This window comes from Babylonia areolata, chromosome 8 (genome assembly GCF_041734735.1).
Source record: "Babylonia areolata isolate BAREFJ2019XMU chromosome 8, ASM4173473v1, whole genome shotgun sequence".
Classification (NCBI taxonomy): domain Eukaryota; kingdom Metazoa; phylum Mollusca; class Gastropoda; order Neogastropoda; family Buccinidae; genus Babylonia; species Babylonia areolata.
In genome coordinates, this window is record NC_134883.1 from 9,482,810 (window position 1) to 9,501,976 (window position 19,167).

A 19,167-nucleotide genomic window follows, 5' to 3' on the forward strand; every position below is an offset into this window, starting at 1 on the left:
TACGAACGGCGAAAGAAACGACGTTAACAGCGTTTCATCCCAATTACCATCATCAAAATATTGCAAGCGGAACGCTCTTATACTGAAGAGGTGAATGTTGACAAAGAATACCACAGTTCTGACGACGGAAGCTAAAGGTTGGGTCATTCAGACACCCACTGGACATCCGAGGGGTCTGTGTATAGGAGAAGAGAGGACTGGCCGTACTGAGTGAGTTAAACACACACACACACACACACACACACACACACACACACACACACACACACACACACTTGTTGAAGCTTAAGATCAACACCAAACAAGGAATTTTCGAAAGAGGCTGACAATCAATGTCATCGATCGTTAAGTCTGCATCGAAATAGGTCCAACATTTGTCTCAAACCGGATGCTGACTGTCACTGCCACTGTCTCCGTCTCCGTCATCAACACACGCCCGCGCCTCGCAGTCATTTATTACTATGATATTATCTTCTTTGACAGTCAGCAGACTGGGTGTTTATTTTTCTGCCTGACACTCGAATCGATGGCACTGTCTTGCTGATGTCTGCGAGTGAACTTTTGGCTGTCAGTAACTGTGTTCCTTGGTTGTTCGTGCGTTTCTTTTGCCCTTAGATTTGAATCAGTCTTTCGTTGTCTGCACAACATTAGATTATTTTCATTCTTTTCTTTAATTATCTTATTTTGGGTCTTATTTTTTGTTTTGTTGTTGTTGTTTGTTGCTGTTGCCAGTGATGACACCGACAATGCCACCGACGACGACGACGAAAACGACGATGGTGGTAGCGACGACGATGATGATAATGAGACGATGATGATGATACGGAGAAGAAAGGATGGAAGAAGAAAATAAACAAGCCGAAAGATACGGGAATCGTCCATTCTATCTACGCAAAAATAAACAGTTCAAACCCCCCCTGCTAATAATTACGCGCACGTATGTACTTTAAAGACACGACGTCAGATACAAGTCATTTGTACAGCCGACTGACTCTAAAACAAAAACACAACTTAAAGTAGTCATTTAGAGAGGTAATGTACTTTCAGACGTCAAACATCGCCATTACGAAAACTGGTGTAATTCAATACACTATGTCGGTTTCACACGTCATCGACATCAGCAACACTCCGAAGCATCAAGGACAACAACAACGTTTCACGGGCGTACAGTTACAAAGAAAGAAAGAACGGGGGAGAAGTGGGGAGGAAGGAAGGGGGGGAGAAAGAAAGAAGGATGGAAGGAAGAAAGAAAAGAAGGAAGGCGGGAAGGCATTCCGCATCAAGAGTTACATCGGCAAGGAGGAAAGAAGGAAAGGAGGGAAGGGAGGAAGCGATATAAAAAAAAAAAACGGAAGGGAAGGAAAACGGGAAGAATGGAAGAAAGAAGGGAGGAAGGGAGGGAGAGGGAAAGAAAGAATGGAAGGAAGGGAGGGAGAGGGAAAGAAAGAAGGGAAGGAAGGGAAGGAAAACGGGAAGAATGGAAGGAAGGGAGGAAGGGAGGGAGAGGGAAAGAAAGAAGGGAAGGAAAACGGGAAGAATGGAAGAAAGAAGGGAGGAAGGGAGGGAGAGGGAAAGAAAGAATGGAAGGAAGGAAAGATGGGAGGGAGTAATGATGAAATAAAGGGAGGAGGGAAGAAAGAAAGAAAGGGAGGAATGAAGGGAGGGTGGAAGGGAGCAAGACATGAAGGAAGCGACAACATAACTTGATCTGCTATTGTTGATGGGTTGCTTTCTCTGCGTGTGTGTGTGTGTGTGTGTGTGTGTGTGTTTGTGTGTGTGTGTGTGTGTTTCACAGAATTAAATAAAGCATATTCGTTGCCCATCTTAACGTGTTGTCTGTCGTTCGGGTGCAAGTGGTATCAATATGCTGGAGTGGTGGCTTAGTGGTAACGAGTCCGCCCGGGAAGCGTCAGTGAGAATCTGCGCGTGCTGGATCGAATCCCACACTTGTCAGGATTTTCTCCCCCTCCACTAGACCTGCTCTGCACCACTTGCGGTGAGAGACAGAAACAGGGACAGAGAGAAGAGAGTGCTGACAGGGAGAGAGAAACCGGATGTTGTGCGCAGCTTGCACCCATGGCAACAGTAGAGCTGTCCCCGGCAAAAATTATGTAGAAAAAATGCACTTTCACAACATAACACATACACTTGCAGGAAGAAACACACACACAGACACACACACACACAGAGTATAGATAGATAGATGCATACATACATACATACATACGGGTGGCGCTGAATTGTAACCACGCGCTCTCCCTAGGTTGAGCAGCCTGAATTTTACAGAGAAATCTGTTGTGACAAAAAGGTACTAAAACACAACACATTTCTATACTACTGAACACAGATTTGCACAAAACAACACAACGCAACGCAATACGATACAGTTTGATACTATACGACATGACAAATAGTAAAGAGTGGTAACTCTCTCCATACACAAGGTACACTACTTCCAAGTCAGTGCTCAGTGCTTACGCTACCGATTCAGCTAGCACACGGGTAAATAAAAGGTACATTGGAACAAACTCAGACACTTCCTCAAAAAAGGAAGCGCCGGGCCTGTCCTTATACCGATCATATGAAATGTGCACACAGCAGCAAAGACAGAAGAAATGTGCAAACGCAAATGAGCTTTTATTCAAGACTGGCATAGCCTCTATAAATATAATCCTGAACAATCCACACAGAACACATTGACGATACAGAACAAACACATGGTTGCCTCGGTGGTTTCATGCGACACCACACCACACGATACGACACGACAGGATACGATACGATACAACACGACACGATGCGATACGCTACAACAGGCCCAGTCTACCCACTCCCATCCCACCTCCACTGTCCAGGGAACTGTGGGCCAAATCACACGAGGTGGGTGGAGATACCGACCGAAAACCAGAATAGAGCAAACCATAACCGCCGGTGAAGCGACTCTGCGATGATAAGCCTTCTCTCTCAGCGTCCTTCCTGTCTCTGGTTTGTTATACACTGATGTATTTGTAGTTTACTATTCTATTTGTAGTTATCAGTGTATTTCATTGGTCATACCACACAAAGAATATCTATAAAAACATGACGATGAAAAAAAACTTTTTTTTCTATTAATCTTTTTGGAAATTTCCCTGCGTCAATCATTCCTCTATTCCACTCCCACCGAAAATCCAGTTTGTTTTTGTTTTTGTTTGTTTCTTTGTTGTTTTCTCTTTGTTTCTTTTTCTTTTTCTAACCATAACTGTCAGTGCGAGACTGGGTGGTCCCTTGCCCCGCCGGACTTTTAATGTGCATTTTTTGGGGACTGTTGAACGGGTTGCTGGCCTTGCCCAGAAGGCTAACCTGGATCTCCAGCCCTTTTTAGTGCCCTGATAGGCCGACTTATCTCCCCTGCTCCATTGGCATCTAAAACATGACCGTAAAACCGATGCCACACTAACATATTCTCTCTCTCTCTCTCTCTCTCTCTCTCTTCTTCTTCTTCTTCTTCTTCTTTTCTGATTGTGGTCGATTTGGTCAGATGGTTATAGGTGTGACTTTCAAAACAAAACAAAAACAAAAACGTGCGGTGTGTGTGTGTGTGTGTGTGTGTGTGTGTGTGTGCATGATTTGGCGACAGTCTCTTCGGGACAAAATAACTGCAAAATAATGATGAAATGCATTTTTAAGATACTGAGAATGGACTAGCTCTACAACAACAACAACTACTACAGCCACCTCTACTACTACTAATAATAATACTACTACAAAAGATAATGTGAAACTGGCTCTTTTGAAAATGAGATAAAGCGGATGGGGGCTCAAAAAGAAACCTGACAGCTGGCTCTTCAGAAACCTGTACCATGTGAACAGACTCTGAACACGCTGTATGAATAAACCCGGACAATGTAAACAGGCTGTACAAAGAATTCCGTATAAGAAATCTGTATAAAGGAATCTGTTTAAAGAAATCCGGACAATGTAACTGGCTGTGAAGAAAACTAGTCAATGTGGAGAGGATGTGAAGAAAACTAGACACTGTAAACAGACTGTAAAGAAAACTGGACCTTGTAAACGGATGTCAAGAATGAGAAGAAAACTAGACACTGTAAACAGACTGTAAAGAAAACTGGACCTTGTAAACGGATGTCAAAAATGAGAAGAAAACTAGACACTGTAAACAGACTGTAAAGAAAACTGGACCTTGTAAACGGATGTCAAAAATGAGAAGAAAACTAGACACTGTAAACAGACTGTAAAGAAAACTGGACCTTGTAAACGAATGTCAAGAATGAGAAGAAAACTAGACACTGTAAACAGACTGTAAAGAAAACTGGACCTTGTAAACGGATGTCAAAAATGAGGAGAAAACTAGACACTGTAAACAGACTGTAAAGAAAACTGGACCTTGTAAACGGATGTCAAAAATGAGAAGAAAACTAGACACTGTAAACAGACTGTAAAGAAAACTGGACCCTGTAAACGGATGTCAAGAATGAGAAGAAAACTAGACACTGTAAACAGACTGTAAAGAAAACTGGACCTTGTAAACGGATGTCAAGAATGAGAAGAAAACTAGACACTGTAAACAGACTGTAAAGAAAACTGGACCTTGTAAACGGATGTCAAAAATGAGAAGAAAACTAGACACTGTAAACAGACTGTAAAGAAAACTGGACCTTGTAAACGAATGTCAAGAATGAGAAGAAAACTAGACACTGTAAACAGACTGTAAAGAAAACTGGACCTTGTAAACGGATGTCAAAAATGAGAAGAAAACTAGACACTGTAAACAGACTGTAAAGAAAACTGGACCTTGTAAACGAATGTCAAGAATGAGAAGAAAACTAGACACTGTAAACAGACTGTAAAGAAAACTGGACCTTGTAAACGGATGTCAAGAATGAGGAGAAAACTAGACACTGTAAACAGACTGTAAAGAAAACTGGACCTTGTAAACGGATGTCAAGAATGAGAAGAAAACTAGACACTGAAAACTAACACTGTAAACAGACTGTAAAGAAAACTGGACCTTGTAAACGGATGTCAAGAATGAGAAGAAAACTAGACACTGTAAACAGACTGTAAAGAAAACTGGACCTTGTAATCGGATGTCAAGAATACCGAACAATGTAAATAGGATGTGGAGAAAACTAGAAGATGTTCACAGGCTGTAAAGAAAACTAAACAATGTGGCTTCCTCCACATTTCTTCCCTTCCACACCTCTGTGTGACTGGCAGAGTGAACGACCACACCTTGTTGTGAGCACAACTCATTCCGTCTTAAGGGGGAAAATTGTGGATGTTGCCACAAACACTTGTCAGATGGCTCATTTGACGAAAAGGAATGCGAAGGTCACGAACTGCGAAGAGGGGAGAGTGGTAGTTGCACAGAAAGATGTTGCAAGAAAGGGAGAGAAAACATGCAAGAAGCCAAGTATAGCTCTGTGGCTGACCTGGGGTTGAACTCAAAGACAAACCATCCACCTTTTTTTTTTTTCTTTTTTTTTTTAAGGCCAGGGAGGGATGGAGAGTGATGAAGGGGGTGGAACAAATTCCTGCGATGCATGCATTTTTCAAAGAAGGGGGATCAGCTTTAGTCTGCAGGCGAGGCATGAACAGTACCCACAACACTGCACTGCGTGACATATGGGTCACAGCTAACATCTTTGGTATAGTCTGAAAGTGAGCGTGAAGTGAGTGGGCGTGGCACAAGCAGGCGTGGAAGATTAGAGGTGTGTTAATGTGTGTGTGTGTGTGATAGGATGGTGTGTATTTGTATATGTGTTTATGTGCGTGTGTGTGTATGTTGGCGCATGCGAGAAAGTTTGTGTAGTTTGGATTATGAGTCTGTACTCTATGTATACATGTGGTAAGGAGGAACTATTTTTCATATAATTTTTTGGTTTATCTCAGCTTCTTTTGCTGACAATCTATGACATATATGTAGAAAATTTGTTTATCTCATATTTATGGTTCAATCACTGCTTACCAGTGTGTTAAATAAAGTGCATGCTATCAGAAATTAGTCTGTTTATTTTCCTTTCCAAAAAGCATGGTTTGTGTACACTTTCTTTGGAGTAGTCTTCGTGCTAATCTTTTTCTGTTAATTATTATTCTCCGCAACCAAAAAAACCGCCAAGCAAATTGGAAGCACAAGCCAAAATAAATGTGTGGCACTAAAGGGGTTAAATAACCTTCCATTTTCCTGCGAGTTGATAGAAGCTTCAGGTGAAAGAGCAGCACTGGCAGCAGCAGCAGAAGATAAAGAATAAAAACAACAGCGACAACAACGACGATGACGACAACAACATCACGAAGAAGAAGAAGAAGAAGAAGAAGAAACTGGTTCAGTAATCCCCGTGGATCGCAGATTACAGTCCTGCCGCATTTTCCAACAGGGAGGGACTCCGAACCCAGTCTTCATGAACCGCTGAATGCCAGTCTGATAACATAGCTCCGACAAGGAACTAACTACCCCTCTGATCCTGACTCTCCCCTCTCCCCGCCCCATCATCTCTCTCTCTCTCTCTCCTTCTCTCTCTTCATCTTGATATTCATTCATAAATTCATTCTCTAACCTGGCTTTCACTTCTCATCACTGTTTGTTCTCACTTCGTTCTTGTCCCTCCCCTCTCTCTTTCTCCAGTTTCTCTCAGCTTGCGCAAATCCCCCCCCCCCCCCACGCCACCCCCATCCCCTCTCTCTCTCTCTCTCTCTCTGCTTTCTCTCTCGCTCTGGGTCTGGGATCCAGACTGTGCCAGAACATCTTGTTTAGACCAGAGATATCCTGTCTTCGGGAATAAGTTCCAGGTAATTATCCAATTGACTTCCTAAGTGCTAGAGGCACAGAAAGGAAAGGGAGGAACGGGAAAGAAAAAAATAATGAAAGTGAAGAAAAACAATGAAGGAAATGACAAAGGCGTGCAGAAGGCAATGTGGGAAAGAATTGGTTACGAATTATCAGTGGCACTGTTGCTGACAATGTGTTTCCCAAAGCATGATGATATCGGTGATTCTTCACGGGCATCGCTATGCCGACACTTCGAACACTTTCTGCATCTTCGAACTGCCAAGATGGAGGCTTGATCTTTTTTTATGTGTTCTTCTCTGTGTGCGCGCACGAGTGTTGTGTACTTGTGTTTCAGAGAGAGGGGGAGAGAGAAAGGGAGAGAGATGGTGGGATGAGTGAGAGAGAGAGAGATAGATGGAGATGGAAATATCAAGCTTCACAACACACACACACACACACACACACACACACACACACACTACCACCAAGCACACGTGCGACTCAGTGTTTCCTCTTTTCAGTCCAAAATGCTTCACTCCATCCATGACACGTCAGTCCATGCACAGTTTATGACTGCCCAGATCTGCCTTCAGGCCAGTGGGTTCGCCCACTAAAAGCCCCTCACAGTAACGAAGGATTTTTTTTTTTTTTTTTTTTACTCACTTGTGTAAACAAAGTGAATCTATGTTATAACCCGGTGTTGGGGTGTGTGTGTGTGTGTGTGTGTGTGTGTGTGTGTGTCCATGGTAGGCTAAACCTGAACATTGCCATTTTCTCTGGAAATAATTTGTCTGCCAACAGCAAATTTGGCTTGGAAAAAAAATCTTCACAGTCATACCAATAATAGATTGTAAGTCTCCCGAATTAAGCCGTAGTTCCGGATCATTCATGGTTTCTTTCACTGAGGCTCGTTCCGGAATCTGAAAACACCATATTACCACTTGCCAGTTGCTGGAACGTTGGCTATGCTTGGTAAGAAGACGGCGTGACCTCGTTTTTCGTGTTCGCAATTAAAAGAAGAGAAACAAATTCTGGACAGAACACAAAGTGGCACTACCGACAACATTGACCATTCCAGCAAAAAGGGTGAAAGCGTGGGGAAGGGGGCGTGGGGGGCGGGCGCGCGCACACACACACACACACACTGTACAACCTTTATCACCAACGCACAAGTAAAGTACGACTCGCTTCCGCCCCCCACCCCAACCCCCCTCCGCCCCCAAAGCCCCCTCCCCATCAGTCTCGGTGCTTCTGCCAATCCATTCCCTGTACAGTGTGTAACTGCCCACATCAAGCTGCCTTCAGGCCTCAAGACGTCAGTACCATCCCTCCATTATACAGTGTCTGTCTGCGGCTCCAGAATCCATGCGGCCACACATCAACCACGGGTTCCCCCATTATGAAAGGCCATTGGCAGGAATGGAATGGAGGCGGAATTGTTTGTTTTTTACGTTCTCTTTTTTGTCTGTCTGTCTGTCTGTCTGTCTGTCTCTCTCTCTCATACACAACACACAGACACAGACACACACACACTGAAACTTCTTCACCTGACAGTCAGCAAGAATGAACACACACACACACACACACACACACACACACACACACACACACACAGAGAGAGAGAGAGAGAGAAACTCAACAGCACACACTCCCTCCCCCTTTTCTGTTTCTCATAAACAGTTGGAAGGATATCCATGAACTGGGGTGTTTCTGGAAAGTTTAGTCAGTTTGGAACCGAGATCCATTCCTCTCGCCTGAGGTCTTTTTCGAATGTATGCGACTCAAGTTTCGGTCAGTCCTGTACAAAGAATTTGTGTGTAAGATATTGTGGTGCTCTTGGTTGCGCTGTACATCTGGGGGTCAGCTCCACTGTGTCAACAATGTGCATATTCCGACTTTAATTCTGCAGTTAAATCCTGCAGATCAGTTCATTTCATACCTTCGCCATTAACTGTATATATAATATATACATAATATATATTCTTCGTTCCCAGTTGGTCCGGCGCTGGACTTCTTTTCAATTTGTATTTGTATTTCTTTTTATCACATCAGATTTCTCTGTGTGAAATTCGGGCTGCTCTCCCCAGGGAGAGCGCGTCGCTACACTACAGCGCCACCCATTTTTTTTGTATTTTTTCCTGCGTGTAGTTTTATTTGTTTTTCCTATCGAAGTGGATTTTTCTACAGAATTTTGCCAGGAACAACCCTTTTGTTGCCGTGGGTTCTTTTACGTGCGCTAAATGCATGCTGCACACGGGACCTCCGTTTTTCGTCTCATCCGAATGACTAGCGTCCAGACCACCACTCAAGGTCTAGTGGTGGGGTAGAAAATATCGGCGGCTGAACCGTGATTCGAACCAGCGCACTCAGATTCTCTCGCTTCCAAGGCGGACGCGTTACCTCCAGGCCATCACTCCATTTATCTGGGTTAGAGGCTCCGTTTCAGCGTGATAATGGCACTTTGCTCCCGATTTTTCTCACTCCACCCAGGCGTGAATGGTTACCCGAGCTCGGTTGGGGACGGTTAAGGTGGCGGAATGAGAGGACTGGGCCCCGCCTTCCCATGCCGAGATCTTGACAGAATGAATTTGAATTCACTGCCTACCCTGGGTTAAGACCATCAAACCCCCCGGTTCGGCCGGAAGGGTTCAGGCCCCACTTCCAGAAGCAAGACCCTAAAAAAAAATTAAAAAAAATAAAAATTTAGTGGTTGCTGGTCACAGACTCAGATGGTGATCTAGTCAGCGCTGATGAAAATGCGCTGACGGAGCCTGCGGTGACAGTGGCCTCACTCTGTTAGTTCCCCTCCATGGCAGTCCTGATGAAGAAGGAGCGATGACATTGCTCTGTTCTCGCGTCGGGGACCAGGAATCCACGGGAGTGGTTCAGTGATGGTCTGCCTTTCTATTACATTGGTTGTTTTGAATCCCTCAAAACTGGTGGGTTTAATTCTGCGGCGATTTGTGGGGGCCAGAGTAAGGAGTTTATCTGCTGGGATAGCTGGGAGGACACCCTCAGCAATCTTATAGAAGAGGCTGAGGCGTTGGTGCCTGCGTCTTTCCTCCAGGGGCGGCAGGTTTAGTTCCTTCAGAATGCCACTTACGCATCCGGGATTCCTGAACTTGCAGTCTCCGATAATAAAGCGTGCTGCTTGGCGTTGCACTCTCTCCGGCTTCTCGATGTCCTGTCTCTGGTACGGGTCCCACACTGTCGAACTGTATTCCAGCTTGGATCTTATCAATGCCGTATATGCCAGGCGCCTGCAGTCTTTAGGACGGTTCCGGAGGTTCCGGCGCAGGAATCCTAGGGTCGATCCAGCTTTGCGGCTGATATTGGAGATATGTGGGGACCATTTCAAGTCGCTCGCGATTTGTACTCCAAGATATGGGGTCTCTTGTACTTGTTTCAATATTACTACTCCCAGGCTATAGAGGTAGGACGAAGTGCTTTTGATGGAGAGCAGATAGCACTTCTGGGTGTTGAAACGCATGCCCCACTTCTTAGCCCATTCTTCTAGGTTTCTGAGATCTGCGTGCAGGGTCAGATGGTCCATGAAGCTGCGGGTTTCCCGGTACAGCAAGTAGTCATCAGCGAAGAGCCGTACTGTTGATCTCACTGATTCCGGCAGGTCATTGATGTGGCAGAGGAAGAGTAATGGACCGAGCACTGTGCCTTGAGGGACGCCGGATTCAACTGCTGCTTCTTCGGATGCCTCGCCATCCAGAACTACCCTCATCTTCCTCCCTCCCAGGAAGTTGCTGAGCCATGTGCAGACTGGGCCTCTGACACCATAGTAATCCATTTTATGCAAAAGTTTGCTGTGGGGGGCGTGTCAAAGGCTTTGCTGAAGTTAAGGACAATCGCATCTGTCTGCCTCCCGGCATCATTTGACTCATGGAGATCATTCGTCGTGGTAAGGAGTTGCGTCTCATTCGAGTGGCCAGCCCTGAAGCCACGGTTTTTGTCCGACAGGATGATGAGCGCCCAATGGCAACCGTCATTCGGCTCTACCCAGGTAGGCAGCCTGTTGTGCAAATGACTGTGTGCGTGTAAAGCGACCGAGGATAGTCGCTATATAAATATCCATATAAATCAATCAATCAATGTTTGCTGAGCGCCAGTCAGATGGTAGTTGTCCAGTCTGGACAGAGTGGTTGAAAATGGTTGTGTGTGTGTGTGTGTGTGTGTGTGTGTGTGTGTGTGTGTGTATTTCTTTAATGAATAGTAAAGAGTCAAATTATAAAAACCAGCGTCTCTTTCAACTTAAAGCATTTATATTTTGCACGTTTTTTGGTGTGTGTGGGTTTTTTTTGTTGTTGTTGTTTTTGTTTTTTTTTGGTTTTTTTTGTTATTTTGTTGGTTTTTTTGGTTGTTTTTTTTTAATGAAACAAGTACGAATCCTGTTGTACCGAAGAAGATCAGAAACTATCTGAGATGAGACGGGTAAACCAAGGACAGAGCCAGAACCACAGCAGTGATTTCAGCTATGCACATGAAAATGTCAGGCGGTGTACTGTTTTTTTCAGAAACTGGGAGTTTACTACAGACCGACAAAAACCTGTCTCCACAGCAGAAGCAATGCCCTCGTTCGCTTTGGAGCAATCACCAAAGTGGGATTTGGTTTTGTTGGTTGATGTGTCAGTGTGTGTGTGTGTGTGTCTGTGTGTTGTGTGTATTCGTGGATGTGTGTGCGTAAACGTGTGAGTGAGTGAGTGCCTCTGTGTGTGTGTGTGTGTGTGTGTGTGTGTGTGCGTACGTGAGTGCGTGTGTGCGTGCGTGCATGCATGTGAGAGAGAGACAGACAGAGGGAAAAGTTTGGCAGGGTTCAGCCACATAAGCTGTGCATGCCACAGAACTGATCGATGTTTTCTCTTAATGCACAGCAAGATCAAAGCGAACATCATAGTTGATGAAACTTTAACCCCGCACCTACCCACCCCCCAACAGACACAACGCACACGAACACACGCACGCACGGACGCAGACATGCGCGAGCAAAGTTAGAAAGAATGAAAAAAAGGAAGGGTGTGTGTGGGGGGGGGGGGGGGGGCGGGAGAAAATAGTCGTCAGGATTAAAGAAAACAATGACGAAAGGAAAATGACATAAAAGTAACAGAAACAAAATAAAGAAATACTGAGACAACACTTCTTTTCTACCTTTTCTCTTTTTCTTCCCTTTTCCCCCTCTTTTTTGTGAGATTATCACCAAAAGGTACAAGAAAATAGCACCTTAATGAACTAAATAAAACAAAACAAAAACAGACACTAACGACATGTGCTCGGCAAATTCTTTGAGTGATGCCATCATTCGATGACTGAAAAGAGAAGCTACCAAAATACACCGAGAGAACAGAAAATGTCAGCATTTGTAACATCACAGACGAATGTGCCTGCATGAATTAGGGACTATTTTTTTATAAACACCAAAGATTTTGACAAAGAAAACACACAAAACAAGCACACTGGCAACAAAATTTCTATTAGACCTATATTAAACGTGCAGACTGATACACGTAAACTACGCCACATCTGCCTAAAAAATTAAATGAACGGACAAGGAAATATATGAGGATGACCTCTTTCGGCAGACAAATGTAAAGCAAAAATATGTACAAACTAACCAACCTCCGCCCTGGAAAGGTTGGAAAAGCGTTTCGGTACAATCGTTACTGCCCTAAAAGTTTGACATTCTGTTTGGAGGAGACAAGAACAAAGAACTGGTGGTGTATTCAACTTTCCTGTCTTGTTTTCCAAATGCTACATGTGTAAGCCCACGATTTCTCCCAAGATTTCTCTCACTTTGAGAGAAATCCTGGGTTTGCGAGAAATCGTGGTTGTTCCCATCCCACGTTTCCTCTCAACTGCGAGAAATCGTGTGTGTGTGTGTGTGTGGGGGGGGGGGGGGGGGCTTTATTTTAATCAAAAAGATTTCCTTTGTCATCGGAAATGGGTTCTTGTCCTTTCCCAATGCAGATCTATGAGAAAAACGAGAGAGAGATAAAGAGACGAGAAATGGGAGCGACGACAACGACGATCATAATGACAGTGGCGTTGGCGAAGACATCAACAATAGACGGTGAAGGTGACGACACAGTACTGGTTTTTAAAAATGTGTATGTGTATGAGTGAGTGAGTTGGTGAGTGAGTAAATGACTCTGTGTGTGTGTGTGTGTGTGTGTGTACACGGACAACAACACAATGATCCGTGCTCTGTCTAAATAAACGAGAATTACGTTAAATTCTTCGTTCGCTGTGAGAGAGAGAGAGAGAGACAGAGACAAAGACAGAGACAGAGAGAGTGTGTGTGTGTGTGTGTGAACTGACAATACAATGATCCGTGCTCTTATCGAAATAAACGAGAATCACGTGCTGAATTCAATTTCTTTCCTAGCTCTGTGTGTGTGTGTGTGTGTGTGTGTGTGTGAAGCGGGTTCTCTTTGAGAATGAAGTGAGAATCCAATCCGTTTGGGAATACGGATCGATACGCGCGTCCGATCGGCTGAAAATGAACTTTTTTTTTATTTTAAGGGCTCTCCATTCTCCCATCCCCCCCCCTCCCCCTCCACTCCCCCACGCCCCTTTTTTTAAATAACATTTTCCACTGCATGAAAAGAAAAAAAGAACCAATCACATGTACATATAACCCCTTGATTTTCTCATCGGATTTGCATTAATCTCAGGACTGACCACTGAGGCTCTCTAAATTTATGGAACATTTTCATCTCCAGTAACTGATAGGTGAGCGAAAGCTGTCATGTCACGCTTTAAAAAAATTTATAAAAAAAAAAAAATATATATATATATATATATATATATATATATATATATATTCACTGCAGACCTTGAGACAAAGCCATAAATACGAACACATTCCACATTCATCCCAAGAAAAAGGAGCATATTTCTTGTTTTCCTTACTCAAAAACTGAAATAAAACTGACAATGAGACACTAACAAACTCCATTTTCGAGAACCGTCATAAAATGACGTCACCATTCAGCAGTGTCTGAGGGCTGGTTCAGCACAATCCTCTGTGTGTGTGTGTGTGTGTGTGGTGTGGTGTGTGTGACTCAATTCAGACAGCAGTCAGTTCTTATCAAACTCGGTCTTGCACACATTGTTCTTCTTATTCCACATCTTCCCCCCATCTCATCTCACCTCGCTCTCTCTCTCTTTCTCTCTCTCACACACACACGCACACACACACACACACACACACATACTCATGCACGCACGCGCATGGCATCACATAATACATCCCTCCCCCCCAACTCCCATTCCCACCCCATCAAAAAAACAACAACAAAAACCAAAAAAACAGAACCAAAAATTCCGCCTGCTGTCCGCAAGTCCAGTACAATCAATGTCTCATATCTTCACTCGTGCAAAATGTGCTGGTGGAATCACTGATTGTTCATGTATGCTGCCAAAGAGAAGAAATCATCTGGGGGGAAAAAAAAAACAGAAAGCAAAACAATCTGAATGTTTTCCACGCAACAATATATACACCATCAATTCCCAGTGATTCCACACACACACACACACACACACACAGCGAGAGAGAGGGAGAGAGAGAAACACGCACGCACGCGCACAGACACACACACACACACACACACACACACTCTCTCTCAGAAGAGAGCGCTAGAGAGATCAGGGGCGGGGTGGGGTGGGGGGAGTGGAGGTGGAACAAACCTCACTATAAGATTTACGCTGTGCAGAAAGACTTTGCCAAGGGAATAAGTAACCTGAATCACCTTCAGGTCTTAAAGATTTTTTTTTTCTGTCGTGAGAAAAACCTGAAGTATTACCCATTTCTCAGCGGGACACATGCATGCACAGACGCGCATGCTCACACATACATGCACGCACACCATGCACATACACACACAGACACAACACACACACACACACACACACAGGGCGCAGGGATGGCATTAGAGAAGGAAAGCCAGGCCGCTAGAAACAAAGCAGTGATGTACAACTCTTGCCCCACCAGCACGTTTTTTCGCTTTTCAACGGAATCGCAGGAAAGAGGAAAGTCTCTTTTCTGTCAGCGACTTGGGAGCATTCTGTCTAGATCTACATTTGTGCAGTTCCCATAAAACAGAGAGAACGGCTCAACGACGGTTTAGCGTACTCGGACTCGTCCCATCAATGGGCCGGTGCGACCGGATAAATATATATATATATATATATAGGAAGGGGGGAGGGGATGGTGGAGGGGTGGGTAGGGAGGGCGCAAGAAAAGGATAAATAGCGGGAAAAAAGGATATACTGCACAAAGAGAAGGAAAACATAGCGCAGAAAGCACAAATGTTTCTCCAAGAGTCCACTAAAAAATCCTTCAGAAAAGTCCATTTGCCCAGCTGCCGCGTGAGTGAAAGGGCGACGATTAACAGCTGTTGATCATATTTACCCGTGATGAAAACTAGTTTACATTACCGCACACTGAACATGTCAAGCAAATACATACACACACATCCACACGCACGCACACACACACACACACACACAAACGCACGCACGCACTCACACACGCACGGCGCACACACACACACATACATACATACAGAGAGAATAACATGCCTGGTTTCCCTCTTCATAACACACACACACACACACACACACACACACACAAACACACACACACACACACAATAACACGCCTTATCTTTTATCCATTCACCCAACCAGTAGTGTAGTTTCAGCTGGTACTATCCCAACTCCAACCTCCACGCATCCCCCACACTACCCCAATCACCACCACCCCCGGCCCTTCAACCACAACCAACCCCCTCCCCCTCTGCCTCCCACCCCAACCCCCACCCCACCCCGAACCCTCCCATCCGCATCAATCATGCTGAACACAAGCTAAGCGAAGGGCTCGTTGATTATTTATCGCAACAGAGGAAAGAGAATGTCCCGTCACAGAAACAAATGGAAAAACACTGACGCGAACAAACACGACACATGATGGAACGTGACTTCACACATGTTGCTCTTCACGCCCATGAAAATCAATACGCACTGTCCGTTTTCAATGCAACACCACAGAACAGAATAGAATAGAATAATTATGCCTTTATTACCAATTGTACCGGGGGTCGCAAGGAATATTTCGGAGGTGGGGGGTTGGGGTGGTGGTGGGGTTAGTACCGATAGAATGGTACAAACATAAATCGAAAATCATATACAAACACAGATACAGTAAAATTTTCGACACATGTACATGTGCATATCAATATAATATATACAAGAACTTGTGCGCGCACACACACACACACACACACACACACACACACACACACACGCACACACACACACATGAACACAAACGCGCGCGCACACGTTTGAACATATCACAAATTTCATACGGACGGGGCTGATGACTAGACTTTCAGGTAAATGGCTGTTGGTTGCACAAAGCAGAACAATTAGTTTCGCCGGACCTGTCTGTTGTGCTCTTCAGCAACACAAAACAGGGGAATGTACAACTGCTCAGACTGCATTCAGGTTTCAGTCATTCGCTTCCTATATTTCTATTTGCCATCGCGCAGTTATTTCCTTTTGTCTTCTCCTCTGTCAAAGTCTTTCTCATATCGATTTCTTTATCACACGAAAATGCTGCACAATTAACTTTCTGTGTGTGTGTGTGTGTGTGTGTGTGTGTGTGTGTGTGTGTGTGTGTGCAAATGTGTGTGTGTGTGTGTGTGTGTGTGTGTGTGTGTGTGTGTGTGTGAGAGAGAGAGAGAGAGAGAGAGAGTGCGTATTTGACCATAAATGTGTGTTTATATGTAATTGCGCACACGCATGCACGTACATACCGGCATTTGCACACTTATGCACCCGAGAGAGAGAGACGGAAAGAGAAAGTCAATTACTTGTGCAGTTTTTTTTAAACACACACACACGCACACACACACACACACACATATATATATATATATAGATAGATAGATAGATAGATAGACAGATAGATATATAGATAGATAGATGCATACATATAGTGTGTGTGTGTATGTGTGTTTGTGCGTGCGCGTACTTGTGCGCGCGCATTTTTTTTAATTAAAAAAAAATAGATATAAGCACATTCAAAACATGTGAAGAAGAGGCAGAAGAGAAAGAAAAAACGACATGTGTGCGCGCATAAATATATATACACATATGGTCATACGCGTTTGTCTTTGAATTAGAGCATGTATTTGCGCGTGTATATATGTACTGTCTGTGACTGATGTAACTGCATGTGCATGTACGTACAAGTCCATGCAGATAATAAAAGTTGATACTTTTTGAGTGCTACCCTCCCTTAAATGGAGATCAAAGCGCTTTTCAATAAAACGTTTAACACATACACACTAACGCAATAACTTTCAAAAGGAAGAAGGAAAATATAATAACGATTTCACGCACAAAAGCATAAAACAAATTCAAAGACTATGCGTATTACATTACCTTATCGCACTCACACACACACACACACACACACACACACACACACACACAGACAGAGTTTGCATGGCTTTTTACTGAATGTCATTGGAGAGACATGGAAGATGCATTGGCGTTTTCAAAAAGATGTGTTTTCAGAGCAGTTTTAAAAAAACTGACATGAGGGAGAGTGGCAAAGATCGTGAGGTCAACTGTTCCAGACAGATGGAGCTGAATGACAAAAAGGAAGAATCACCGAGGGACTGGGTTTCAACACGTAGCCGCCGTGAATCGGAAGATGATCTTGAGTTGTCGTGGGGTGTGTAGATTTGAATGACTTCTCAGATACTGATGGGCAGCACCCGACATGGAGTTGGAAGATGAGAGTTGTGACTTTGTGCTGAATGCGGGCAGACATTGGTAACATGCTCATATGTGTGTGTGTGTGTGTGTGTGTGTGTGTGTGTGTGTGTGTGTGTGTGTGTGTGCGTGCGCACGCACGCGCGCGCGTGCCTGCGTGCGTGCGTGAGTGTGTGTGTGTGTTTATGCGTGTACGTGAGTGTAAATAAAATAAAATAAACAAAACAAAAACTCTCTTACAAAACCGCAACAAGCTTTTGCTCGCAACACACACAATTTGTAATTACCAGCAAACTTGAGGCTCTTCCAAAACTGCCGCTGCACTTCCAGAACCTTCTGAAGAGTCCTACGGGCACTGAAACAAGACACACACCCAGAGCAAAAAATATAGCGCATAATGCTAATCTTTCCAGACAAACAATTATGTCGAGTGTTTGCAACAATCTGCAAACTAGTCATGCATGTCAGGAGAGTCTGGGGGAAGGGAGGGGGTAAAGGAGGGAAGGAATTTACGCAGCATAAACAGAAGCTGGGGGAAAGAGGAAGACAACTATAGACAGCATTATAGAATCATTTCGGAAACAGCAGGGAAGGAAACATGCTGAGCTGAAAGCAGCATGGCAATTTCCTATCATTGGGTCAAACTGCACAATCCCAAAAGAGACGATCTGCTAAAGAAGAAGATGCTAAAAACATGCTAATGTACTTCCATTCGGGCGATAAATCTACATTACAAACCAACCAAAAATAGCTAATGCAAATGTTCAACAACATTTACAACGTTACATTTCGCAATCTCTTCAATGCTTCACATATTCATATACATGGCCAAGTTACACAGAGTACACTTATGTCTTCACGATATGAGCAACTTAAGCCTAAGTTCAATTGATCTTTGTAATATTTTATTTGAATTAGTTTATGTCTGAGGTCACTCAAGGCAGGGCAACATAATACAAAATGTGGCTCGTCTTCCTGCTCAAGTTACATAAACGACAAGCATACACAGGTTCCCTTTAACTACTGTATCTGAAACAATGAGTAGCAATATCAGAAACACCAAATCTAAATTTTGTCAATGCACATTTCATATATATATCTTTAATACCAACTCAACGTATGGTTCAATGGCATGCGATGTTTTTAAAAGTCTAAACCGTACAAATCTGTCTCTGGTTCGCATGTGATCATGCCAGTCTTGCCACATGCAATCAATAATTCGTTGTCTAAAGCATTTTAGAAAACCTGAAGTATCTTAAACCCCCTGATTATCCCACACACAAATGCAAAACCATAAGAACTCAAACAATGCTGAAAACTCATTGCCCACGTCTTTTTGCCATTGTCATCTAAAAAAAATATAACATCATGGAAGCTTTGAATTGGAATCTGTTTTCATCCATTCTGTTCAATTTCTGCCAATATTTGACAAATTTAATATATGGATTTAAATAAATCTGACATCTCCCAAGCTCACCATATACATGATCATTTGGGGTTCTACATTGAGAAACCATTCCATCGCAAATAAATGAGAGAGAGAAAGAGAGTGTGTGTGTGTGTGTGTGTGTGTGCACGCACGTGCAAGCACGCGCGTGGAC

The 19,167-nt window shown here is 43.8% G+C and overlaps 1 protein-coding gene across 1 annotated transcript in view; it reads right to left on the reverse strand.

The window, feature by feature from the left end:
• LOC143284519 (protein deacetylase HDAC6-like) overlaps positions 1-19,167 on the reverse strand; it is a 302,600-nt gene that overhangs the window by 226,591 nt on the left and 56,842 nt on the right. Inside the window, exon 30 of the mRNA XM_076591227.1 lies at positions 17,854-17,921. Coding sequence (XP_076447342.1) covers positions 17,854-17,921 — 68 coding nt within the window. The remainder of the gene's footprint in view (positions 1-17,853; positions 17,922-19,167) is intronic.